This window comes from Rhincodon typus, unplaced genomic scaffold (assembly GCF_021869965.1).
Source record: "Rhincodon typus isolate 14 unplaced genomic scaffold, sRhiTyp1.1 hic_rhity00002757, whole genome shotgun sequence".
Taxonomy (NCBI): domain Eukaryota; kingdom Metazoa; phylum Chordata; class Chondrichthyes; order Orectolobiformes; family Rhincodontidae; genus Rhincodon; species Rhincodon typus.
The window spans coordinates 1-24570 of NW_025968395.1; the positions used below are offsets into that span (position 1 = coordinate 1).

The 24570-nt window shown below is 39.6% G+C and overlaps 1 protein-coding gene across 1 annotated transcript; it reads left to right on the forward strand.

Annotated features, from left to right (window-relative positions):
- Positions 1-1952: 1952 nt before the first annotated feature.
- LOC109910830 (bromodomain adjacent to zinc finger domain, 1B) lies at positions 1953-20146 on the forward strand (the record flags this gene model as incomplete). Its single annotated transcript, XM_048593389.1, has 7 exons — positions 1953-3892; positions 6061-6188; positions 10239-10356; positions 11349-11447; positions 13372-13549; positions 16881-17057; positions 19934-20146. Coding segments are annotated over 7 exons (2853 nt in total), but the record flags the coding sequence as incomplete, so codon positions are not given.
- Between the last annotated feature and the right edge of the window lie 4424 nt (positions 20147-24570).

The following is a 24570-nucleotide window of genomic DNA, read 5'->3' on the forward strand; positions in this document are numbered from 1 at the left end:
AACAGCTCTGAGCAGGTTGATTAGAAAAAAATGGTTAGCTGTAGATTCAGTGCTCTTGTGGCACATTGGGGGTGTTCCTACCTTTAGGCCAGGAGGCCTGGGTTCAAATCCCACCTGCTCCAGCAATGTGTAATAATGTTTCTGAGCAGGTTGGTTTGAAAGTATCATTATTTATATATGTAGGGCATTTATGTGAAGTTGTTCTGTCCCTACCACTGAACTAAGAGGCTCGGATTGAGGTCCCACCTCTCCAGCGGATTAAGGGTTTTCCTGTTTGAACAGGGTAGGGATGGTGCAAATGAACACAAAGCTGGAGAAACTTGCTAGGTCTGAATGCATCTGTGGAGAAACCAAGTTGATATTTTGAATCCAGTACTACTACTTCAGAACTGAAAGGGCTTGGAAAATGTATTTTTATATACTTTGTCAGAGGCGGAAGAGGGCCGAAAGCTAGAGGTTCTGTGCCAAACAAAAAGGGTGGTGAAAGGGAAAAAAGAGAGGTGTAAAATGGGTAAAAATTAAAGTGTGAAAGGGAGAGAATAGATCCTCTCTAATCGAAGCAAAGTAAACAAGCCAAAGCTGTGTGTGTCGGGAGGGTGGGAAGAGGAGAGAGATTTTCAACAATTAGTCCTCAAGGCTGTAAAATGTCTAAGCAAGTGAGGTGTTGTTCCTCAAACTTGTGTATTGTGCTTTATTGGAATATTACACAGGCCCACAACAGGAAATATTAGTATGAGAGCAAGGTGATTTATTGAAATGGCAAGCCACTGAAGGTTGTGGCCAGTCCTATGGACATAGTGGAGGTGTTCTGCAAAATGATCATTCAGACTGCGATTGATCTTGCCACTGTAAAGGAAGGTGCATTATGAGCAGCAAGTACATTAGACCAGGTTGAAAGAAGTACTAGAAAAAAAATGCTGCTTCATTTAGAAATGTTTGTGGGACTTTGGACAGTGAAGATGTGAATGGGCAAGTGTTATACCACTGGCATTGATACATGGGGAGTGAAGAAGCGTAAGGGGTGATGGTGGATTGACCAGGGTGCCACAGAGGGAATAGTCCCTGCAGAATGCTGCTGAGAGGGGAAGATGTGTTTGGTATGGTGATGGTGCTATTTTGAAAGATGGGTAGCAGTAGACAAAGCAATTTTCAGTTGTGCCTAGCCCTGGAACCCGGAAAGGAAGTTGGGTGGCTAGCTGCTGAAAGGCAATTGGTTTAAATGATTAGTATGGTCTCAAGGAGAAGAACGCTTTTGTAAAGGGGTGTTGTATGAGGGAAAGTGGGACAGGAGCTAAGATGGAGAGCCAAAGTGGCAAAAGTGACTGGGAGAGGTTTGGCTGATTTGAAATGCCAGGCAGAACAGATTGGCTTCCATCTTTGTAGTAAAGGAAGCCCATGACTTCTCATCCTTATAATAAAAGCAAAGTACTTCAGATGTTGGAGGTCTGAAATGAAAAGAGAAAATATTAGACAACCTTGTCAGGTTTAGCAGCATCTTTGGAGAAGGAAACAGAATTAACATTTCAAGCCCGGTATGTTTCTCCAGTTTCAAGGAAGAGTTACTCTGGGCTTGAAGCATTGAAGCAGTTTCTCTCTCCATAGATGCTGCTGAGTTTCTCCAGCTGCTTGTTTTTATTTAGAATTATATCTGTTTATGGATAACTAAACCTGTTGAGCTTTATGCTTTTGCCTTAAGCAAGCAGAGATGAGGACCATAAAGGCAGTAATTAGGATGGAATAGAGTAAAGGTTATTGCATAACCTTGCCATTTGGAACTATCCCTATTCAGAGTTCATTTAAGTGAGCATTGCACATTTGTAATATACATAATTTCAAGCTTTTTTCAATAATTGTTTGAAATGAACAATTCATGACTTATTGTTTCTGCCATGTGTTGTATTGTATAAGCTTGGCCATTGCTACATAATAAAATATTTTTGCATTTGTTTCAGTACATGATTCATAACCCTGTTGTGAACTTAGGAAAAAGGAAAAATACTGTCTCACCAGAAGGTAAAACCTCAAAAAAAGCAAAAGGAGATGGGGACCCTAGCAAAGAGAAAAATAAGAAGCGGAAGAATGGTAGCAAAGAGAAGGTTTCTCGGAACCCTCCTTTGAGCCCAACGTTATGGGGTCATGTGCATGTGAAAAAGGCTATGAATGGGACTGGAATGACATACAATTCCAAAAGGTCTCCAGAACAAGAACTGGAAGAAGTAATGAAGATTGTAACACCAACCAAATTGAACACCAACTTCCACATTCCCAAAAAGGGCTCCAGTGCTGCTCGGAACTTAAAAAAGCTGCAAACTAAGGATAAAGTGAACAAAAAAGAGAAATCCAAGAACAAGGCTAAGTTGCTCAATGGGCAGAAGTCAGCAGGGAATAGCAAATCTCCAAAAAAGAGTCTGAAAACTCCAAAGTTGAAGATGAAACAGATGACGCTTTTTGAGATGGCAAAATCCAATACATCCAAGACTGGAAAATCCCCGAAGGGTGTTGGAGGAGCCTCAAGATCTATGTCTAAACCTCAGAAATACCTGCCACCTTTGGCCTTACAATTCCTTCGATATTACAAAGATAATAAGGGAAAGGAGGAGAAGAAAGGTGCAGTGTCTGCATTCATCACCCGGGTGGCCAAAGTGCTTTCTGCTGAAGAACGTGCTCGTCTACCAGAAGAAGTTGGTGATCTTGTTCAGAAACGTTATGAGATATTGGAGCACAAGAGGAAATGGGCAATGATGACTCTAGAAGAAAGAGCAGATTATCACAAAAAAAAGCGCGAAGAGCTAAAGAAAAAACTAAAGGAAAAGGCTAAAGAACGGCGAGAGAAGGAGATGCAATTAAAACTGGAAAAACAGAAGAGATTTGAAGATCAGACTCTTGCGGGAAAGAGCTTACCTGCACTTAAGCTAGTTGATACACCTGAAGGGCTCCCGAACACACTTTTTGGTGATGTTGCTATGGTGGTTGAGTTCCTCAGTTGTTATGCTGGTCTGCTAATGCCAGATGACCAGTATCCAATTACTGCAGTCTCCTTGATGGAAGCACTGACCTCTGAAAAGAGAGGTTTCCTCTATTTGAACAGAGTTCTGTTGATTCTCCTTCAAACTTTGCTGCAAGATGAAATTGCAGAAGACTACAGAGAATTGGGGATGAAGCTTTCTGAAATTCCTCTGACCTTGCACTCTGCTTCGGAGCTTGTTCGGCTCTGCATGCGCAAGTCAGATGTACAAAATGAAAGTGAAGCATCAGAAACGAATGAAGACAGCAAAGATTCTATGGGATTTGAAGATAATGAAGTTGCAGATGAATTACTAGATAAGTTGGAGACTTCTGAGTTTTTTGAACTGACCCCAGAAGAGAAAGTAAAGATTTTATCAGCGCTCTGCCATCGGATTCTGATGACTTACTCAGTTCAGGATCACATGGAGGATTCACAGCATAAATCTGCAGAGCTGTGGAAGGAGAGACTGGCCATGCAAAAAGAAGAAAATGATCGGAAGAAAGCAGAAAAGCAAAAGAAAAAAGAGATGGAAGCAAAAAAGAAAGAGCCAGAAAACAACAAAATGGGTGACAAGAAAAAGCCAGAGAAGAAGGAATTTGATAAGAAGCTAGAAGTGGACAAAGGTGGAAATGATTTATTAACTGACGTCAATGGCAGTGAAGACCTCATTAGTGCAATTAAAAGCAGGCGATTGATGGCATTGCAGGCTAAAAAAGAGAAAGAAGAGCGGGAAAAGCAAGAAAAAGAAAGGATGGAGAAGGAGGTGGAAGTAGAAAGGATTCGTAAACACAAAGCAGCAGCCGAGAAGGCCTTTCAGGAGGGAATTGCAAAAGCCAAGCTTGTCTTGCATCGATCACCGTTGGGCACAGACCGTAACCACAACAGGTATGTATGGTTTCTCCTTTCAAAAAAAATGTTTTGCCATTTTCATTTGGCTTCTGTCAAGGTTGCACCCAATTCTATGGTGAAAAATAGTTGGCTTTTTAGGTTTTTTAAATGTTAACATAACTACAAGGAGCAAAAACAGAAGCCCTTTCTGTTCAAGTGGACTTAACTTTTCATTATTCATACTCCTATTATACTGCCATCTGATGGGAAAAGAATAGCTATTGTGCTACTGTCCAATTGAGGTTTCTCAAAACTCAATAAAATGTTAACTTGACATGAATTGAACAGATGGTTACCTAACCATCTGATCCATAACAGGAGAGGAAATTTAATTCTTTGACCTCAGACACCCTTGCATTGAGCAGCTTGCCTGAACTCGGCAGTATGTTGATTCTGACCAATAGGTGGGAGCACAAATTCAAGTTTCAGTAAGCTGTTACTGGTGAATTGAAGAAATGATTCCTGTTGGTTTGTAAATTGATCTAGTGGGGAAGAAGCCTGGCACAGAGAAGAGCAGCACTCCTGGAGACATAAATAAAAATTTTGAACACTTTTTGTATTCTATTCCTTGATTCTCTTGCTTCTATGTTACCCTGAGCAAAGTCTCAGTACCATCCGTGCTCACGCCTGTGGTTAAAATTGCAGTTAGGCCTCACACAAAGAAAGGTGGTTGTGGTTGTTAATCACCTCAGTCCTGGGATGTCTTTGCAAGGGTTCCTCAAGGTAGTATTGTAGGTCAAACCAAAATCAGCTGCTTCATCAATAACCTGGCCTCCATCATAAATTCAGAAATGAGAGTGTTTGCTGGCAATTTGCACGGTTTTTAATATCATTTATGGCTCCTCATGGAATTTGCTCACAGCCGTGTGTAGTGAAGCTTGGAAAAATTCAGGCTTGTGCTGAAAAGTGACAAATAACATTCATGCCACACCATTGCCCGTTTAATAATCATCTCCAATCAGAGAGAATCTGAACATCGCTATCAATGAATCCCTAATCATCAATATTCTGAGCATTACTATTGATCAGAAACTGCTTTATAAATAAAACAAAAGTGTGGATGCTGGATATCTGAAACAAAAACAGAAATTGCTGGAGAAACTCAGCAAGTCTGGCAGCGACTGCAGATCTTTAACTCTGCTTTCTTCCCACAGATACTGCCAGAACTGCTGAGTTTCTCCAGCAATTTCTGTTTTTGTTTCAGCTTTATAAGTGCTGGGCCTTCAGGAGCATGTCAGTGATTAGGAAATCTGACTTAAGTAGCTCACCTCCTTTCTTGTCAATGCTTGTCCATTACCTGCAAGGCACAAATCAGGAATGTGATAGAATACTTTCTGCTTGCCTAGATTAACGCCACTTCCACAACACTGGAATCTTGACACCATTCTGAGTAAAGGAGCACGCTTAGTCGGCACCTAATCAACCACTTTCAATATTTACTACCTTCGCCTCTGATACATCATGTCAGCAATACATACTGTTGCACTGCAGCAACTTACCATGGCTCCTTTGTTGGCACCTTTACAATCAACAGCCTCTACCACATAGAGGGAACGACAAAAACTGCTTGGGAATACCACCACGTACAGGTTCCCCTCCATGCTGCACACAACCCTGACATGGAACTATATTGCCATTCCTTCACTATTGCTGGAGGCCGTGTTCTATAGGTGTACCCAGACCAAATGCACACAGTAATTCAGGAAGACAGCTTATCACCACCACCTCAAGAACAGTTTGGGGGGTGCAGTATAAGCTGCCCCAGCCAGTAAAACCCACATTGAACAAAAACAGAAGACCCCAATGATCTGTTCAGAGCCTTCAGCTGTAATTGGAAATGTACTATGCAGGAGCTTGTTGTAGTTGCTTTGCACTTTGGAATTGGGAGTACCCTTTGTGGAAAGTAACCAAGTTTATCATTAGCTGGGTGAAGCTGAGGAGTAAAGGAATGTCAAAATTTTATTATTTCATTGCAAAAGCAAATTATGTTTGTGCAATGGCTTGTAGGATGTTACTCAATATTCTGTGTTCTTTCTTGAAAAATGTTAATTATTTCAGGCTGATGTTTCCATTATAGCAAAACATGTTAGAACAGAATGTTGGATGTTGGGTCGTATAGGGGCTTGCTTTCATCTAAACAGACTTGTGATTCATCTTTTCTGTAGATACTGGCTGTTTTCGGATCTGGTGCCTGGTCTGTATGTAGAGAAAGGTTGGGTGCATGACAGCATTGACTACAGCTTTACCATTCCTGAAGAATACATTCAACATGAAGAGGACCAGGATTCCAAAAGTAAAATGACAATCTTTTACTTTTTAATTTGCCTCTAAACATAGCTACCTCTATTCATTCAGTAAAATAACTGAGAAAATCTATGGCAAAGGACAATGCCCTGTGCCCTGAGTTTCCTATGATACATCAGTAATAATGTTTTCAAATGTGCTTCATTAGGCATAAAGTGCTTTGCGATGGCTGATGTTGTGAAAAGTGCTATATGAATGCCAGTCTTCCTTTACTCAAAATCAAGAAACCGTTGTCTTAAAATGACCAAAGATATCAGTTGTCCTTCTGGTCTAAGTATTGTACTCAGCAATATGGACTAGAATACCTGATGTTCATGCTAAAATTAGCCTCAGCAGCCAGGCAAGAAATAAAATGAGCTAGTTTCTCTTGCTCCTGGTTGCTTTCCTGTGATCTGAGTTTGAAAGTGCTTGTTTGGGTGTCAGATGAGCATACTTTTGCAAATGGAGTCTACAGGCAAGAAACATTGAGATATTGGCACTTGCAATTCTGTGCTCTCTGCCATCTGTCATCTAGGGGGCACAATCACTGGCTCTATACTGCTGGGTGTTTATTTCTGCCTAGGTCTGCCTATGATTTTACATGGTAAAGCCAATATCAGTAAGAAAATAGACATTTTCTGGTCTCTCTCCTCTACTTCATAATTTCTTCCTTTGGTTTTAAATAACTTCTAAAGAGATCTTTTTAACTTTTAATTCTAAATATTGAACTTCATATCATTAATATATTATGAATACCTATCATCCAAATAATTGGCCAGCCAGCAATGCTCACATCCCTCAAATGAATTTAAAAAAAAGGATAAATGCTTCTTTAAATATGAAAATATGAAAAGAGAGAGTCCAAAATGAACATCGACCTCTTGGAGAATGAGGCTAGGGAAATAATGGGGAACTAGAAAATGGCAGGAGTGTTGATTAAGTACAGTCTTTCATGTCAGATGACATTAATACCATTCTGAAAACAATAAATAATCAAAGAGTTGAAGTGTGAGGTTGGGGAGAGTATAAATACACTATCAAAAGACTAAAAGTACTAAGGAATCTAATGGGCCTCAAAGCCAATAAATACCTTGTACCTGATGGATTGCAACCTAAGTTATTAAAAGAAGTGGCCACAGAGATAGTGGATGCACTGATAGTAGTCTTCCAAGAATCCTTCAGTCGTGAAAAAGTCCCACAGACAATTGGAAAACTGCTGGTGTAATGCGTTTATTCAAAAAGGGAAGGTGACACAAAATATAGAACTAAAGGCCAGTTAGCTTAACATCTGTTATTGGGAAAGTATTAAAGTTTATCGTAAAATACATAATAGCAGGACACTTAGAAATACATAATCTAATAAAACAGTCAGCATGGCTTCATTGAAGGGGAAATCATGTCTGACACATTTATTAGAATTCCTTGAGTTGGTAACAAACAGGCTAGCGAAAAGAGAAACAGACAATGCAACATGTTTGCATTTCCAAAAGTTATTCGATAAGATACTTAAAATAAGAACTCATGATTTTGGGAGTAGTATATTAGCATGGATAAAGGATTCACTAACAAATAGAAGACAGAAATTTGGGACGGGGGCCATTTTCAGGATGGCAACCTGAAAGTAGTAGAATGTCATAGGAATCTATGCTAGGGGCCACAATTATTTAGAATATATATTAATGATTTGAATGAGAGAAGTAAATGCATAATTGCCAAGATTGCGAATGCCACACAAGTAAGAGGAAGATGAAATAGTGAGGATGACAGTGTCTGCAGAAGAATATGTCAGGTTAAGTGAATTGGCAAAATGTGGGTGATAAAATTTAGTATGGGAAAATATGAGGTCATGCACTTTGGCAGGAAAAATAGAAGGGCTAAATATTGTTTAAATGGAGAATGAATGCAGAAAGCTACAACACATAGAAATTTGAGGGTCCTTGTCCATGTGTCAAAAAGCTAGCATATCCAAGTTTAATGTGTAATATAGAAGGCAAATTGACTTTTGGCCTTTACTTCAAAGGAAATAGCATGTTAAAATCAAGGTCCTGCTAGAACTATAAAGGCACCAATCAGACCACACCTGGAATACTGTGAACAATTTTGGGCCCATAATCTAAAGAAAGAGATATTAGCATTTGATGCAGTCAGAGGAGGTTTGCTGGGACAATCGGGATATGGGCAGATTTTCTTAAAAGGAGAAGTTGAATAGTTTGGACTTGTACCCATTGGAGTTTAGAAGATTGAGAAGGTTATTGAAGCATACAAGATTTGAAGAGGTCCTGACTGAGTCAATGTGGAGAGGTGGTTTTCTTTTGTGGGAGAGTCTAGGACCAGAAGGCGTCATCTCAAAGTAAGGGGCTGTCCATTTAGGACACATGAGGAATTTTTTTTGAGAATACAAATCTTTGGAAATGTTTACCACAGAGTGTCAAAGCTCATGGTAGGTTTATTCAAGGCTGAGATAGATTCTTAATCAATAATGGAATCAAGGGTCATGGGGGTGAGTCAGGAGAGTGGAGTTGAGGATTATCAAATTAGCCATGATCACGTTGAATAGCAGAGCAGACTCAAAGAACCAATTACCTACTACTTCTCCAGCTCTCATATGCCTTAAAACAAAACACCTCTCCCTGAAATATAAAAATGCAAGAATCTGGTAAGAGTGTGTAACTGATATAAATTGGTCTTTGTAAAAATGCATTATTGGGGAAAGTAATGGGACTGAAAGTTCACATCCCTGGGACACAATGACTTTCGCAGTAAACATGAAAGAAATGGCACTAGAGATTGTGGAAGCTTTGGCGATCATCGTTCAAACTTCTCAACTCCACAACAGTGCTTCTAGATTGGAAGGTTTCAAATATAACTCCACTGTTAAAGAAAATAGCATTCATGTCTGACAAATCTGATTAGAGTTTTTATTTGAAGATGTAACTGGCCGTTTCAGTTTGGGGGAACCTGGATATAGTGCACTTGGTTATTCAGAAGGCTGTTGATAAAATCCCAAACAAATTGAAACACATGGGATTAGGGGTACTGTACTAGCATCCTAGAAGCAGAGTTTAGAAATAAATAGGACATTCTCAGATTGACAAGCTGCGGCCAGTAGAGTGCTGCAAGGATCAGTCTTGAGCTCCATCTTTTCCCCATCTATATCAATGGTTTGGATGTAGGGGTCAATTGTAATAATTGCAAGTTTATAGATGATTTAAATCTTGGTGGGAATTTGAATTGTGAAGTGGTTGCAGAAAGGCTTCAAGGGGGTTTATACAGGCTTAGTTGGAAACTGCATGCCAGATGGAATATAATCTGGTTAAGTGTGAGTTATCCACTTTGGTAGGAAGAACAAAAGTGCAGAGTATTTCTTAAAAGGTGAGAGATTAGAAGGTGTTATTGTCCAAAGGGATCTGGGTGTCCTTGTTTATAAGTCACTGAAAGCCAGTATGCGGGTGCGGCAGACCATTCCTAATTGCATGTTAACCTTCATCACAAAAGGATTTATACATAGGAGCAAAGATGTCTTCCTTCAATTGTACAGAACAGTAGTGAGCAGCCCCTGGAGTATTGTTTGCAATTTTCACCTGTGTTTAAATCCTGTATATACGATTAGAATCAGAAATCCTCTGCTGTTTGTGCCACGTTGGTCTAATTCCTAGTTTGGTACTGATTGGTAATCTTGCTCTGGGAAACCAAAAATGGCTAACTTGTGAAATGAAAATCACGGTGCTGGTGAGATTGGGGAAGCTTTTCTCTGCATCAGACATGATGCAACTGGAATGAGAAACTTCTGTTTTCCGGTGTTGATCCTGATGTGTAGCAAAAACATGATAAAGGTTTTTAAAAGTAAGAATCTGGCATCTTTCTTCACAAAATTCCCTTGTGGAAAGGAAGCTGTGATTGCATCAGTTTGTGATAGGTAGAAAGTTATATGTTTCTGTTTGCTTAGTTAATTGTGTTTGGATAATTATGTTAAGAATGCTGATATTTGGTCTCTTTATAACTTGATATAAACTGAGTGCTATATCCTGAAATTATAGGTAACTCGACTTTTCTCTTCTAGGTAATGATGATGATAGCATTGCTGACAGCAGCTTAAATGACAGTGGCCACCAGGGGTCCTCCCATACTGCAGATATTTGCATTGAAACCACTGTTCCAAAACAAGGACAAAACCTATGGTATGTCCTGCTTTTTCAGTGTTTACTCCTATCTAATAGTTTGGATTCTAACAGAGATCAGGCTTTGTAGTAGTGAATGTTTTAGAAACTACTCAAAATCTGTTGGTTTTAAATACAAATTCTAGTTTATTTTTTCCCCAATCACTGGTGTGGTTTTATTGCACAAGTAGTGCTCTTGCACCAAGTGGAGGGAAGTGTTCTGGGACTTTGAACAATGCTAGGACAGCAGTTGACCTAGTTATGATGAGGATCAAGATTCAGCTTGAATGTCTTCCTACTCCGTATTCCAGTAACGTGCACTCACCATGTCAGTTTTTGTGTTAGCAGAACATTAAATACCCTTAATTGCCAACTTAAGAGCGGAGGAAATTGTGGCCAGAAAATCTTGAGGGAATTTTGTTACTGCAGAAAATTTGAACCATGTCTCAAAACTGTTTCTGGAGTTTAAATCTTGAAGTCCTGTTACAGAATCCCATATAAAGAAAAGGCCTAAGACATATTTGTGATCAGTAAAGCAAAAGAATATTTCTTTACATTATATACCAGAATGGTTTAGAGGAGTGTGGGCCAAATACTGGCAAATGGGACTAGGTCAGATTGAGATGTCTGGCCGGCGCAAACGAATTAGGCCGAATGATCTATTTCTATGCTGTATGACTCAATAAGTCAACTGTCCTATAAAGAGTGAAAAGACGTTCATGAAAACACTTTGAATAAAATTGGCCCCACATTTGAATTTAGAATGTCTCCATTGCAATTTTGTAATTTTTCAAATGATTAACATCCTGCACATTATTTGTTTAACTAAACTCTGTATGCAGGGATTATGCAACCCTAATTGGGATGATTTAGCTGACTTTTGCAGGCATGTCAGCTTTTTCCTAGAGATTTGAGTATTTTGGTATTTTCTGTTCAGGCATTTGTTCACTATGAGTCAGTGGTTTCTGCCTCTGGAAATATTGATTGGCAGTGTTATTGATTTTTATCTACAGGTTTATTTGTGACGCTCAGAAAGAACTCGATGAACTCCTAAACTGTCTTCACTTGCAAGGTGCCAGAGAGAGTGCTCTCAAAGAACGTCTTCAGAAAAAGTAAGTCTTCAAAGTTCCATAGCTTGCTGTACTTGCCTCGGAAAAGCAGAATCAATTCATGTTCTTTACAATTGTAGCACTTTATCTTTAAACTGAACTGGCACTGTCAACTCACTATCAAAAACTTTTTTAGTGAAGGTACTCCTAGTGAGCAATACTGTTCGCATTACTCTGGCTATATCAGAAATACTTATTGCATCCTTGACTATAGCTATTGAAAGTTTTTCTCTCTATCTTCTCCTGAAGGCACATGCCTGATAAAAGATTGTGGTTCCATGATGCCAAACACCTTCCAGTGCACCATCAACATACTTGTTCTGTAGTTGGTGGTAGTCTGTTTGTCCATGGAAAGACATTCATAACAACTGAACCTGTTCTTTTGGCAATTACAGTGTGACTGAGTTGGCAGGAAGGGAAATTCTAGCTTATTTATAAATTCCTCTACTCCCTAGAACAGTTAAGGCCAATTTTAACACTCCAGTAGACACTCAGGCTAGCATTGGTAACTGGGTACAAACTTGGAATTAATTCTGGGACCTTCCTTTTCAGCATGTTACACTCTCTTTCCCTATTGAGTATGTGGGGAATTGCCTGCATATCATTAACCAGCAAATTTAAGCTTTCAACTGCGATGGTATTGCATTATTGTAACTACTGAATTCAAGTGTTTGATTAAACACATTCTTTGAGTGGATTTACAGGTTTTTGACAATGCAAAGTATGTAACTTTATTTGTTCTCATGAGATCTTATTTCCATAATTGGCCATCTTAATCTTTTATTGAAGTAAGATAATTATTCAAAGCAGAGCTTGAATGTGATGGAATGTTGGTGAACATATTTCCTGCTCCTGCAAACTGACTCCATATTTCAGGTGTGCAGACTTAATGACCAGAATCTTTAAAGGTGTAGTGCTAAATTTGGTGCACTGTTTTTAAAAGGGAGATTTTTTTCCATTGAAGGCATTGAATTACTAAAATATTATTTTGTTTAAGAACATGAGGATTCACTTTGGATCAATCTGCTAAAGGATTTAAAACAAGATCACTAACTGGCTGGTTTCAAGTATATTATAGAGTAATCTTGGGTCGTATGAGCTTCAATCTTTAGTGCTGAGTCACTTAGTCTTGTTTAGGAAATAGCACTGATCTTGAATGAAAAATGGTTTGGTTCCTGATGATCAATGCTGTCTGAAGGAGGTGTTTACATATATCGAAATCAGAGGTGTACAGGAATTGAATCAATTACCCTACCATGGTCATGTGACTTTTATGAGGCATCCAATTGCGTGTTTGATTGGTCAATCCATTTTGTTATTTTCTTCATTTCTAAATTTAATCAGTTGCCTGTAATTGGGGTGGAGGGAATGCTGAAGCATTCTATATTTTCTCTCTTCCTGAGTATTGAGAATACTAACTTGTTCTAGGGAAATGGTTTTACAAGGCCAGACACTTCGTATTACCTTCAATAAATTATCACTCCTGAATCTCATTATTTGATTATCTTGTAGTGAAATGAGTGGAATCGGGGACAAGGATGACCAGAACAGTCCTTACCTATGTATGCATACTTTACAGAATAAGTCACTATTGCAAATTGGGAAGGAGTGCCACCTGATTTAATTTCATCCTCTTCCTACTCAACAATGTTTTGAAAATGCTGTTCTCCCTGTAATTGTGCACTGACTACAGCTTAATATAGAAAATAAGCTAATTTTTCATCTTCAAACTATAAAAGTAGATTAGTCGGCTTGTATGTATCATCTGTATGGACTGATTTAATCAGTTATTATCTTCAACTATGTTGACTGTCTTTTATACTGATTATAAAAGTTATTGAGTTTATTAACTGGAAAATATATCTTTGTTGCATAATTAGCTTAATATAGGTTGATTTTTTTTAAAAATAGCAGCTTCTATTTTTAGGTATCAAGATATCCTTCACTCACTGCACTTGGCACGGAAACCAAACCTTGGCCTCAAGTCCTGTGATGGTCATCAGGAGCTCCTCAATTACTTGCGAACTGACCTAATTGAAGTGGCAACACGACTGCAAAAGGGAGGGCTAGGATACATGGATAAATGTGATGAGTTTGAGGAGAGGGTGAGTAATCATACAGACGTGCTGCTGTCCTTAGCAAAGAGGTAATTATATGGTGACCAGCTGTATTATACAGGGCATGTTAGCACAGTGTTTCTTTGTTAATAGCTGTTCAGAATCTGTGAACTGGTTCCCAGCAAAGCAGAGCTAATAAAATCAGTGCTTCCTTTTCCAGTTTAATGTCATAATGAAGGTTTGGCTTAATTCCAGTTGTTTTCTTTGTTCACCAAAGTGGGACAGTTAAACTCATGGGTCCTAGCCCAGCAAAGCATAGTTGTTCCAAACAACTATTCAGATAAATTTAGATTTGGACTCTTCATTAAGAACATATCATCAGGATTTAAACTAACAATTTATATTTATGTCATAAAAATGCCTTACTCAACTGTGTTTATAAATTCTTATAAATCAGCCCCTCTACAGAAATATATTTTTTCTATCATCTCCAAGTATGACGTTAAGAACTAGATTTTGTTAATAATCAAGAATAGTAAGGAAATAGAGGAGAGAATTGAAGTTAGTCCAGAAGGCAAAGAGATGTTATAAGAAAAGGTCAGCAGAAAAAATTATATTGAGCCCAAAAATATTTTATAAGCACATAAAGTGTAAGCACTTAGCTCAGAAAACGTTTGTGCTTGTTTCAAAATCTAAAGGAAAATCTTGATGTCGAGGCATTGCAAAAGTCTGAACTCTTCATAAAGGAAGTAGATGATGTGAAATTGTATTAAGAGTGGAGATTGATGTTATGGACAGGATAATAATATATAAGAAAATCTCCATGAAAAGATTAACATTCCTGCAAGTTGGAAAGTCATTGGGTTGAGATAGAATGCATTCTAGGTTACTGAAATGAGGAAAAGTAGAAGTAGGCAGAAATTGATTATCGTTTTTCAATCCTTACTGGATATAGCAGTAGTGCTAGAGGTTGGGCCTGTTAGCTTAATAAAAGTGGTGGATAAATTATTGGAAGCTTTAAACTTTTGATTGGAAAGGAGTGGGTTATGGATGACATGGGCAAAAGCATGGTGGTTTGTACTTAATACAGAGAAGTGTAAAGTGATGCAATTTCAAAGGACTGATGTTGAAAGACAGTGTACTATAACAGCATAATTTTGAAAAATGTAGATGATAACAGAGATATTTTATGTCCATTTACATTAACTTTTGAAGATGGCAGAGCAAGCTGTTAACTTGGTTAAAAAGATCAAACATGAATGAAGAAGATCCTCATGCCCATAAGTAGACATTAGAGGAATAGAATGTAAAATCAAAATGGTCATAGTAAAATTTATAAATCTCCGATTATGTCTCAGCTGAATTATTGTAGGCCGGTGCTTGCCAAACATTTTTCCACTGTGACCCCATATTGAAAATTGTCATGACTGTTCAGTGAGAACTTAAGATCAGGGATAGGAAGATGGCTGTTCCCGCCTAAGAACTTGGAATCCAAGCAATTCAGCTGTGACCCCAATTGGGGTCCTGGCCCCCACGCCCTGTTGTAGGCAGTTTTGGACCCCATATTTCGGGAAAGCGCTGGAAGCCTGACTAGCTTTATTATGATGGAACCAGGGATGAGAAACCTTAATGATAAGGAGATATTGTAAAAGTTAGGGCTGAGAAAGTTACGATGTGACTCAAGTGTGACTTTTAGTTTGTAGGTTTTCGCAGATTTAAAGAGCAAAAAATGGTAAGTTGGTCAATAACTGAAAATCATTGATTTTAAATGATTGATAAAATGTTTAAAGGAGAGAGAAACTCTTTTTTTCACCCGAGTTTCAAGATCTGCAGTGTTCTTCTTAGAAAAGTGCTCTCTAGCTAGATTTAAAAGAGAGTTCGATAGACCCCTACGTTCATCATCAGGGACAATGCAAGTATGTAGAACTAAGCACGAGCTCTTTCATAGAACCAGCATAAGGATGATGGGCTTGAATGACTTGCTTCTGTGCTGTACATTTCTCTAACATGTCCTGTGATGTATGTACAGTGTGTGATCATGCTTGGATCACATGTTCCCATATTCAAGTAGTTTGCAACATTGATCCAGAGCTTAACCCAACATCTGTCATAATAAATACTGGAATCAAACTGATTAATGGGCACAAAACAAAGAGTAGTAATAAATTGTTCATTCTCGGGGTGACAGGTTGTCACTGCAAAAATTAGTGTGAACTGCTGTGGCTGTAGCAATCTGTGCAATTGACATTGGATGAAGGAGTCAGATATATGGTTAAATTTGCTAATGATATAAAGACAGGTGGAAAAGAGTTATGAGGAAAATGTGAAGACTGCAAAGAGATAACGTTGGGTTCGGTAAATGGATAAAAAATGGTGAATGGAGTGGAATAATGTTAACTTTTCACTTTGGCAGAAAAGAATAGAAAAGTATCATACTATTTAAATAGAGAAGGATTACAGAATACTGAAGTGTAGAGGGATTTCAGTGGCCTGGTACATGAATCACAAAAATAGCATACAGGACGTAAATGAGTTAGCAATAGTTTGGAGAAGTTTCAGTCAACTGGCTGGGAAGTGGATGTTATCTTTTGACAAAAGGTTGGACAGGCTGCAACTGTTTTTATACATGTTTAGAAGAATTAAAGTTATCTTATTGAACCATGCAAGACTATGAGGGAGAGGCCAAGCCAAAACACAGTGAGCGTAGCCTTAAAAATAAGGCTTCTCCTGTTTGACTCAGATTAGGAGTCACATTTTCTGAAGATTATGAGCCTTTGAAACTTTCTTTCACAGAGGAGGCTGGGGAAGCAGGGGCTTTGAATACTTCTAAGACAATGAAAATTCTTGACAAATAAAGGAGTCAAGAGTTATCCAGTGCCAAATGGCCTATTCCTGCTACTCATTTGTATGAAGATGTGGGTAGGTGAAACCAGGTAGTGGCTAGTGCATGTTGAATTTTTATTTCTGCAATTGAATGATACCTTTGGGGATGTGGGAGGGAGGTAAAAAAGTAATTATCTTACCAGTGATTCAGCATTTTCTTTTCTGGTAAGGGATGCCAAGCTTCAGTTGACGCTTATGTTTATGTTTTCAGTGTCCCAATGCATATTACATCAGAGATTCAGCCAGCGCTTTCTAGGAAATTGAGAACGAGTGACTAGTTCTAGTCAATTTATTTCTTGTAATGCTGATTGGGGCTGCAGTCCAAACACCTTCTGCCGCTCCTTCATTGGTGCATAGGATCTTATCGTTGAGTCAAACTGGGCAGACTTGGATTTTCCTATGTTGGCTCCATTTCTCCAGTTTCTCAGCCATTATTGGTGGACCTGTGCCTGCTATCAAGTCAATGCTTTCTAATCTTCTGCTGTTACTCTGCTAGGTACGCTCGCTGGAGAGCCTGAAAGATTTGGGTGAGTGTGTGATCACACTACAAGAGTGTATAGTAAAGAAATTCCTGCAAGGTTTTATGGCCCCCAAGCAAAAGAAGAAAAAAGCAGGCGAGGAAACAAAAGTGGAGGAAATCGATGAGGAGAAAAAAATGGCTGAAGAAGCTAAGGTAAATTTGGGAATTTCACCCTGATGACTTGACAGATTTGCTTCCCTAAAGGACATTGGTGAACCAGATGGATTTTTTTCAACAAATAATGACAGGTTCATCATTGCAATTAGACTAACCTTTTATCTCAGATTTGTATTGAATTCAAATTTTGCCATCTATCATGGTGATATTTGAATCATATTGTCCAGAACGTTAGTCTGGGATTCTGGCTACTGGACTTGCTTCTCCCTTCTAACTGCTTTCTCTTCTTTAAAGATGGTCCTTAAAACCCTTCTCTTGGTCCAAGCTTTTGGTCACACGTCCTAATGTCTTTGGTGCATAATTGTTTTTTTAATCTAAATACACTCCTGTGAAGGACCAGGGAAATTTTACTGCATTAAAAAGCACCATAAAAATGCAAGTTCTGTTTTTAATGTAACCCAACTTTCAATTAATTGGAGTGTTTCCACCAGCCTTAACTGTACCAATACATTAAAAAAGGAAAATCCTGTTTAAGTCAATATGCTTTAATGTTACATTATGATCTGCATCTGTATAAAATTCATCACTTATAATTTGTCATAGTACCACTATTTTATTATACGTTGAAAATGCTGTTTTGAGTTTTGGAAAAAAACTGCAATTCAAGTAAACATAAAATGAACACATTGCATTTCAGTAACATTTAGTGCAAAGTCAGTGTGATTACTGAATTGTACGTATTAAGTCCATCTGTGAGACAGAATGATGAATGCGGAACTGTATTATGAAATAGTTTTGGTCTTACCATGTATCTCCATACAGCTGTATTACATTGCACGGATGTGACCAAGAGGGGGCAATATCAGCAAGTGTAACTGAACAGGATAGTCATTTACTTTATGTAGTTCAGGAGAGGGATAACATCGGGAACAGGCAGTCATTGATTAGTCGTTTTCATGAAATAGAGTATTGTGCTACTATATTTTAGTTAAGACATGAGCCTGGTTCTATTTTAGGTGTTGGTAGTGTTCCACAGTAATCAGTTATTGCTGAATAAATATTTATTTAATCTAGTTACGTGTGGTGACCATTGACTATCCATTTGTCTAGCCAGTAGTAGCAAGTGTAGACTGTAAACTGAATCAAATTATCAGGAGCGACTCTTACGTGCTTTGGAGAATAGCAGATGGCAAGGAGTGATTTTGATTTTAATTTGACTGCTGGTCCTTATTTTTCATTGTACCTTTCGTTTTTGTAGCACAGGCTATATTATCATACCATTCATCTTTGTTTTATTTAATTGAAAAACTCCGAAAGTTTGTGATTATTAAATTATTCTGATTATCAGAGATAGAAAGACGGGTCTATTTAAAGATCAAATAGATAGCTCAAGCAGTGATTGAAAGCAGTTGATACTGGTCGAACTTTGTGTCTAAGAGCGGAGTTCTTTAATGGCTCTAATGATGTCATGGTTGTCCCCACTTCTGAATCAAGAAGCCCAAGTTCAAGTCCCATCTGCTCCAAAGATATGTCATAATATGTTGAATGAGTTGATGTTTATAAAGATCTACAAGATGAGTTAGACCAGTACATGTCATTTGTAGGTTTGTAATTTTAAAAAAAAGTGCTGCATTCTTGGGATTCTTGCACATTGGTAAAGTCACTACCACTGAGCCAGAATGCCTGGGTTCAAGTCCCATCTGCTCTAGAAGTGTGCTGTAACATGTCTGAATAAGTTGATTAAAATAGCTAAAAGTAGAGGGAGTTGTTTTTAATAATCCGAGTTCTCAGTGGTTAGCATTGCTGCTTCACAGCGCCAGGGACCCGGGTTCGGTTATAGCCTTGCGTGACCGTGCAGACTGTACACAGACATTCTTCCTGTGTCTGCTTGGGTATCCTCCATGTGTTCTGGTTTCCTCCCACAGTCCAAAGATGTGCAAGTTAGGTGAATTGGTCATGCTAAATTGCCCGTAGTATCCAGGGATGTGCAGGCTAGATGGGTTAGCCATGAGAAATGCAGGGATATTGTGGGGGAGGGGGTCGGGGGGGCTGGTGGTGTGTGGGGGTCGGGGGTTCTCGATAGAATACTCTTCAGAGAGGCAGTGTGGACTCAATGGGTTAAAAATGGCCTGCTTCCATACTATAGGGATTCTATGATTAATGAGCTACTTTTGTGGTTCAGTTGGTAAACCATCATTGAGCTTGCACAGATGTGTTGATCTTTGTTAGGAACTGCTTGGCTGCTAAGACTATGATTGGAGATTGAGCCACCTAGACTTGCAGCTGAAAACTTGTGCTTTGCAACAAGACTGCTTGCTTTGGAGAAATCAGTGAAGGCAGTTTCCAAATATTTTTATTTGCATCATGTTAAAGGTTAAGAAAATGTCTGAAGGGAATATTTCAGTATAAAGGACTCCGTTTCTACTATTGTTAAATGTATCAGATTTGTGAAGCATTTACTTTTCTCCTAGCTATATGACAGTATAAGCCATAAGTATGATACCTTTGTAATCAAAAAGATTGTCCATGTTTTCCACACATACTTCAAAGAGAGAGAACATTTCCTAAGATGAATCGTTAAACTGCTTTATTTCATACTGATTCAATGTATCAGTTTATCAGCCATTGAACTTGCTACAGAACAGCCTGTCTTTCTGTAGTAATACTAAGTAATGAATATGCTATTTCTCCTTATTGATGGGTTGTCGAAATTTAAAGAAGACTTCTATCTGCTCTCTATTCTTCTTTTGAGTTTAGTCAAAGCTTGCCTTTGAACATTTTGCTTGAAGATGTCATTGACATTGTAACCTTTTCTGTGGCTCCGTTTATTTATCACCTCTATTTGCAACCAGAAAGGACCAGACTTTTTTATTTCTAAACTGTCTTATTGTCTCTTCACTAACTTGCCACAGGTTGCATCTGCCCTGGAGCTATGGAAGTGTGCTATACAAGAGGCTCAGACTTTCTCTCGTATGCATGTACTGCTTGGAATGTTGGATGCTTGTATCAAATGGGATATGTCAACTGAAAATGCCCGATGTAAAGTGTGCCGTAAGAAAGGTAAGCACATGATCCTACATGAACTGATCTTTTCAAATTTGTTGTGTTGGAAACCCGTCAGTTGAAAATATTATTAGATTATGTTTCTATGGATGTTTTCACAAATATAGATTAAACAGAAAACACATCTGGTTAACTCTTACCTGAAGCAGAAATCCTGGCTTAAAGATATGGTTTAAGGCTACTGATGACTTTAAGAAAGATTTTCACCTAGAATATTTACCTCTCTCTCTGTTGTCAGATGCTGGAATACCTTCTTTATGTACTTGGCATTTTTGAGGTTTTTCAGAATGCCCAAAAGCATTCTTGCTTTCACAGGATGTGGGCTTTGTTGACTAGACCACCGTTTGTGGCCCATCCCTGAATGCCCTTGAGAACCTAATAGTGAGCTGCCTGTGACTTCAATTTGTCAAGTCTATATACACCCTGAGTGTTGTTGAGAAGGGTGTTCTAGGATTTTGATCCAGCAGCAGTGAAGGAATATCAATGTAGTTCCAAATCATGATGAAATGTAGCTTGGTGGGAACTTGCAATATTGCTGTTCCCGTGCACTTGCTGTCCTTTCCAAGCTGGTACAGGTTGCTTGTGGGTTTGGCACATGCAGTTGAAGGAGCTTTGGTGAGTTGCTGCAGGGCACATTGCTGCCACAGTACTCCATGGTGAAGGAGGTGAATATTTAAGATGGTGGATGATGTACCAATCAAGCACATGCATTAAAATGAGTTGAGTTCAGGTTGTTGACAGTTGTTGGAGTTGCAGTCATCCAAGCAGGTGGGAGAGTTTTTCATCATATTGTGACTTCTTTCTTGTAAATGGTGAACAGGCTTTGAGGAATTAGAAGGTATTACTGTCTGCAAAGTCCCAAGCCAATTACACCTGCTTGTGTAGCCATACTATTTATATGGCTGGCCTAGATCAATTTCTGGTCAATATTGTATTCGACCCCAGAATGTTTGCAGTATCAAATTAACAATGGTAGTGCCATTGAATATCAAAGGGAGATGGTCTTGTTGGATGTGGTCTTTGCCTGCCACTTCAGTGTTAGAATTAGGTTTATTGTCGTATATACTCACATGAGTGCAGTGAAAAGTTTACAAAATTGCCACTTGCGGCATCATCTTAGGTACAAATATATCTAGGTACAGGATCTGACGAATAAATTAGAAAAATACAGAAAAAAGTTTCAGCATTACAGTCACAGAATCCCTACAGTGTGGAAACAGGCCCTTTGGCCGAATAAGTCCACACCGACCATTGGAGCATCCCACCCAGACTCATTCACCTATAACCCAACTAAGCTACACATCCTTGAACATTATAGGCAATTTAGCATGGCCAATGCTCATAGCCTGTACATCTTTGGACTGTGGGAGGAAACCAGAGCACCCGGAGGAAACCCACGCAGACACCGGGAGAATGTGCAAACTCCGCACAGACAGTCACCCAAGGGTGGAATTGAACCCAGGTGCCTGGCGCTGTGAGGCAGCAGTGCTAACCACTTCCTTCAAGCAGACTGCACCGGACCTCGCCTCCAGTCCGTGCCATACTTTACCTTATACTGCACTAAAGATGCGGCCCCACTCTGGGAACCAAGCTCTACCACAGCCAACAGCCCGAGTTCCCGTGTCCAGGCTTCAGGCATACCAAAGCCAAGGGTCCTCAATCTGCTCCAGCTTCCCTACAACATCAGAAGATGAAAGAAAACAAAAAGTAAAGAAAAAGGCAGAAAAGGAGAGAGAGAAGAATGCAGCTGGCCTGGAGCTCAGAAACCCTAACACTCCCTACCATGCAGGCACTGCCATCTCGTCTGTTATGAAGGTTACTTGCTACTTATCAGCCTAAGCCAAGATTTGTTCAGACTTTGCTGCATATGGACCTAGACTGTTGGTATTGGAGGAGTTGCAGATGTTACTAAACAATGTGCAATCATCAATAAACATCCCACTTCTGATGCTATGTTGGAGCAAAGATCATGGATGCAGTGGCTATAAATGGTTGAGCCTAGGACACACCTGAGGAAATCTTGCAGTGAGGTCAGATGACTGAATGATTGATCTCCACCAGCCACAATTATAATCTTCCTTTGTGTATGACTCCAAACAATGCAAAGTCTTCTCCTCATTACACGTTTGCCACCAGTCTGCACTAGGACCTCACCTCCAGTCTGTGCCAAACTCAACCACAAAGGTTTGCCAGGGTGCCTTAATGCCATTTTCTGACAAATGCAGCCTTGATGTCAAGGGCAGCCACTCACCTCATCTCTGAAGTTCAGCGGTTTTGTCCATTAATGGATCAAACCTGTAATGATCTCGGGAACTAAATAGCCCAGTCTAAGCTTCATCAAACAGGCTACTAACGCGCAAGGGCCACTTGATAGCTTTGTTCATGACCACTTTTATCACCGCATTGATGATCAAGAGTACGTTGGGGCAGTGCAGTGTCCTGGACTACCTGTTAGAAGCAGTGGTGTGAGTGTAGAAGCCAATTATCTCTAACTAAGCTGAGAGATACTTTGGAGGTCACCTACCCCATTGAAGGTATTCCCTTCCATATGAAAAGGATAGTACTTGGAAATAAAGCTACTACCTTGAGAATTTTCTTCTTATTTCATTTTAAATTGCTGTAATAACTGTTTGAGCAAGATGAATGCTACAGCCTTTGAGATTAGGACTGAAATCACTGCTATGTCATGGTGCAGAAAGCAGAACCAATATTTTCACATAATAAAACCTTGATTTATGAAGTTACTAAAATGCTGAACTGTTCTGCTGACCTTTGAGTTAAGGCTCCCTCAGGATGTAGTACTAATGAATATGAGGATATTTCTGCCTCTCACACGCCCCCATCCCTCTCTCTCTCTCTCTCGTGCCCCCCCACCTCACGTGGCCCCCACCTCCCCTTGCACACACTGATGCATGTGCATACACTCTCATGCAACTAATACAGTAGTCTAGATTCAATGCAGTGTGGATATGTTGCTGCTTCACCTGGAAGGTATGTTGGGGCCTTGGATGGTGAGGTGGTAAATTAACAAATGTTGCACCTTTTGCGAATGCTTGGGAAAGTGTCATGGGGGTGAGAGGTGGTGGTGGATTTGGAGGAGGAGTGGATCAGGGTGTCCTGGAGGGAACAGTTCCTGCAGAATCCTGACGAAGAAAGTAAAGGGAACATGTGTCTGATGGTGGCATCCCACTGGAGGGTCTAGAAATGACAGCTTATGATCTTTGGATGCAGAGGCTGGTGGGGTAGAAAGTGAGGACAAGGGAAGGGAAGGGGTTAAGGCAGAAGTGCGAGAAATGGTTTAGACACAGTTGAGGCCTCTATCAACTACTGTCACGGAATTCTCAGTTGGGGAGAAAGGTGGACATGGCTGAGCATCTCTTGTGGAAGGTGGCATCATCAGAACAGATGCAACAGAGACTGAGGAACTCTGAGAAAAGAATGGAGTCCTCACAGGCAGCAGGGTATGAGTATGTATAGACAACTTAACTGTGAGAATTGGAGGGTTTGTAATGGATCTTAGTGACCACCTTATCCCCAGAAATAGAAACAGGTGTCATGGCAGAGAAGGAAGGAGTCTGAAATGGAGACCATGTGCAGGTGGGAGTGAGATGGAAATTGAATGCAAAATTGATGCATTTTTCTAATTTTAAATGAGAGAGGGAAGCAGCACCAATTATGTCATTGATACACTGGAGAGACAGTTGTGTGGAGGGACCCAGGTAGGACTCGAACCCACAGAGATGGGCATTACTCGGCTCGTGCAGATACCCATAACCACACTTTTGGCCTGAATAAAGTGAGATAAGTTAAAGGAAGGGTTGCTGAGTGAGTATGAGCTCACGCAGGCAGAGCAGGGTGATGGTGGGTGGGGATGGTTCATATTTTGTTTCAAGAAAGAAATGACAAGTCCTGATAGAGGATAGATGTCTAGAGGGTTTGCTCGATGGTGAAGTGGAAATTTCAAAACTGATGTAAAGTGTAGAAGAATCATGGATGTAAGTGAGAAGAAACTTGGGCAAGGGGAGAAAATAACTTGTGTCAAGATAGGTAAAATTAAATTCCAATCAGAGAGGAACAGGCCGAAACAATGGGTTTGTTGGGGCAGTCCTGTTTGTGGATTCTGGGACGAAGGTAGAAGCAGGCTGTAGAGGATTGCAGACCAAAGAGATGGAAAGCTGGTGAAATTCCCAGATGAGATGAGGTTAGTCATTGTCATTCATTCGATAGTTTGATGTTCACTGGTAGAGTCATGGTTCAGGCTGGCATTCAGCCTCCGCAAGGTAGAGGTCAGTACGTCGGACAACAACACCATTCTTGTCAGCTGGTTTGATTACAAAGTCAAATTTGAATCTGAAAGTACGGAGTGCAGTCAATTCTGGCAGGGTTGCACTTTGTATGGTATGATATGCCTGTTCAGCATGCAAAAGAAAACCTTTCATTATACCTAGGTACATGAGACAATAATAAATAAAAATAAAGAATGGAG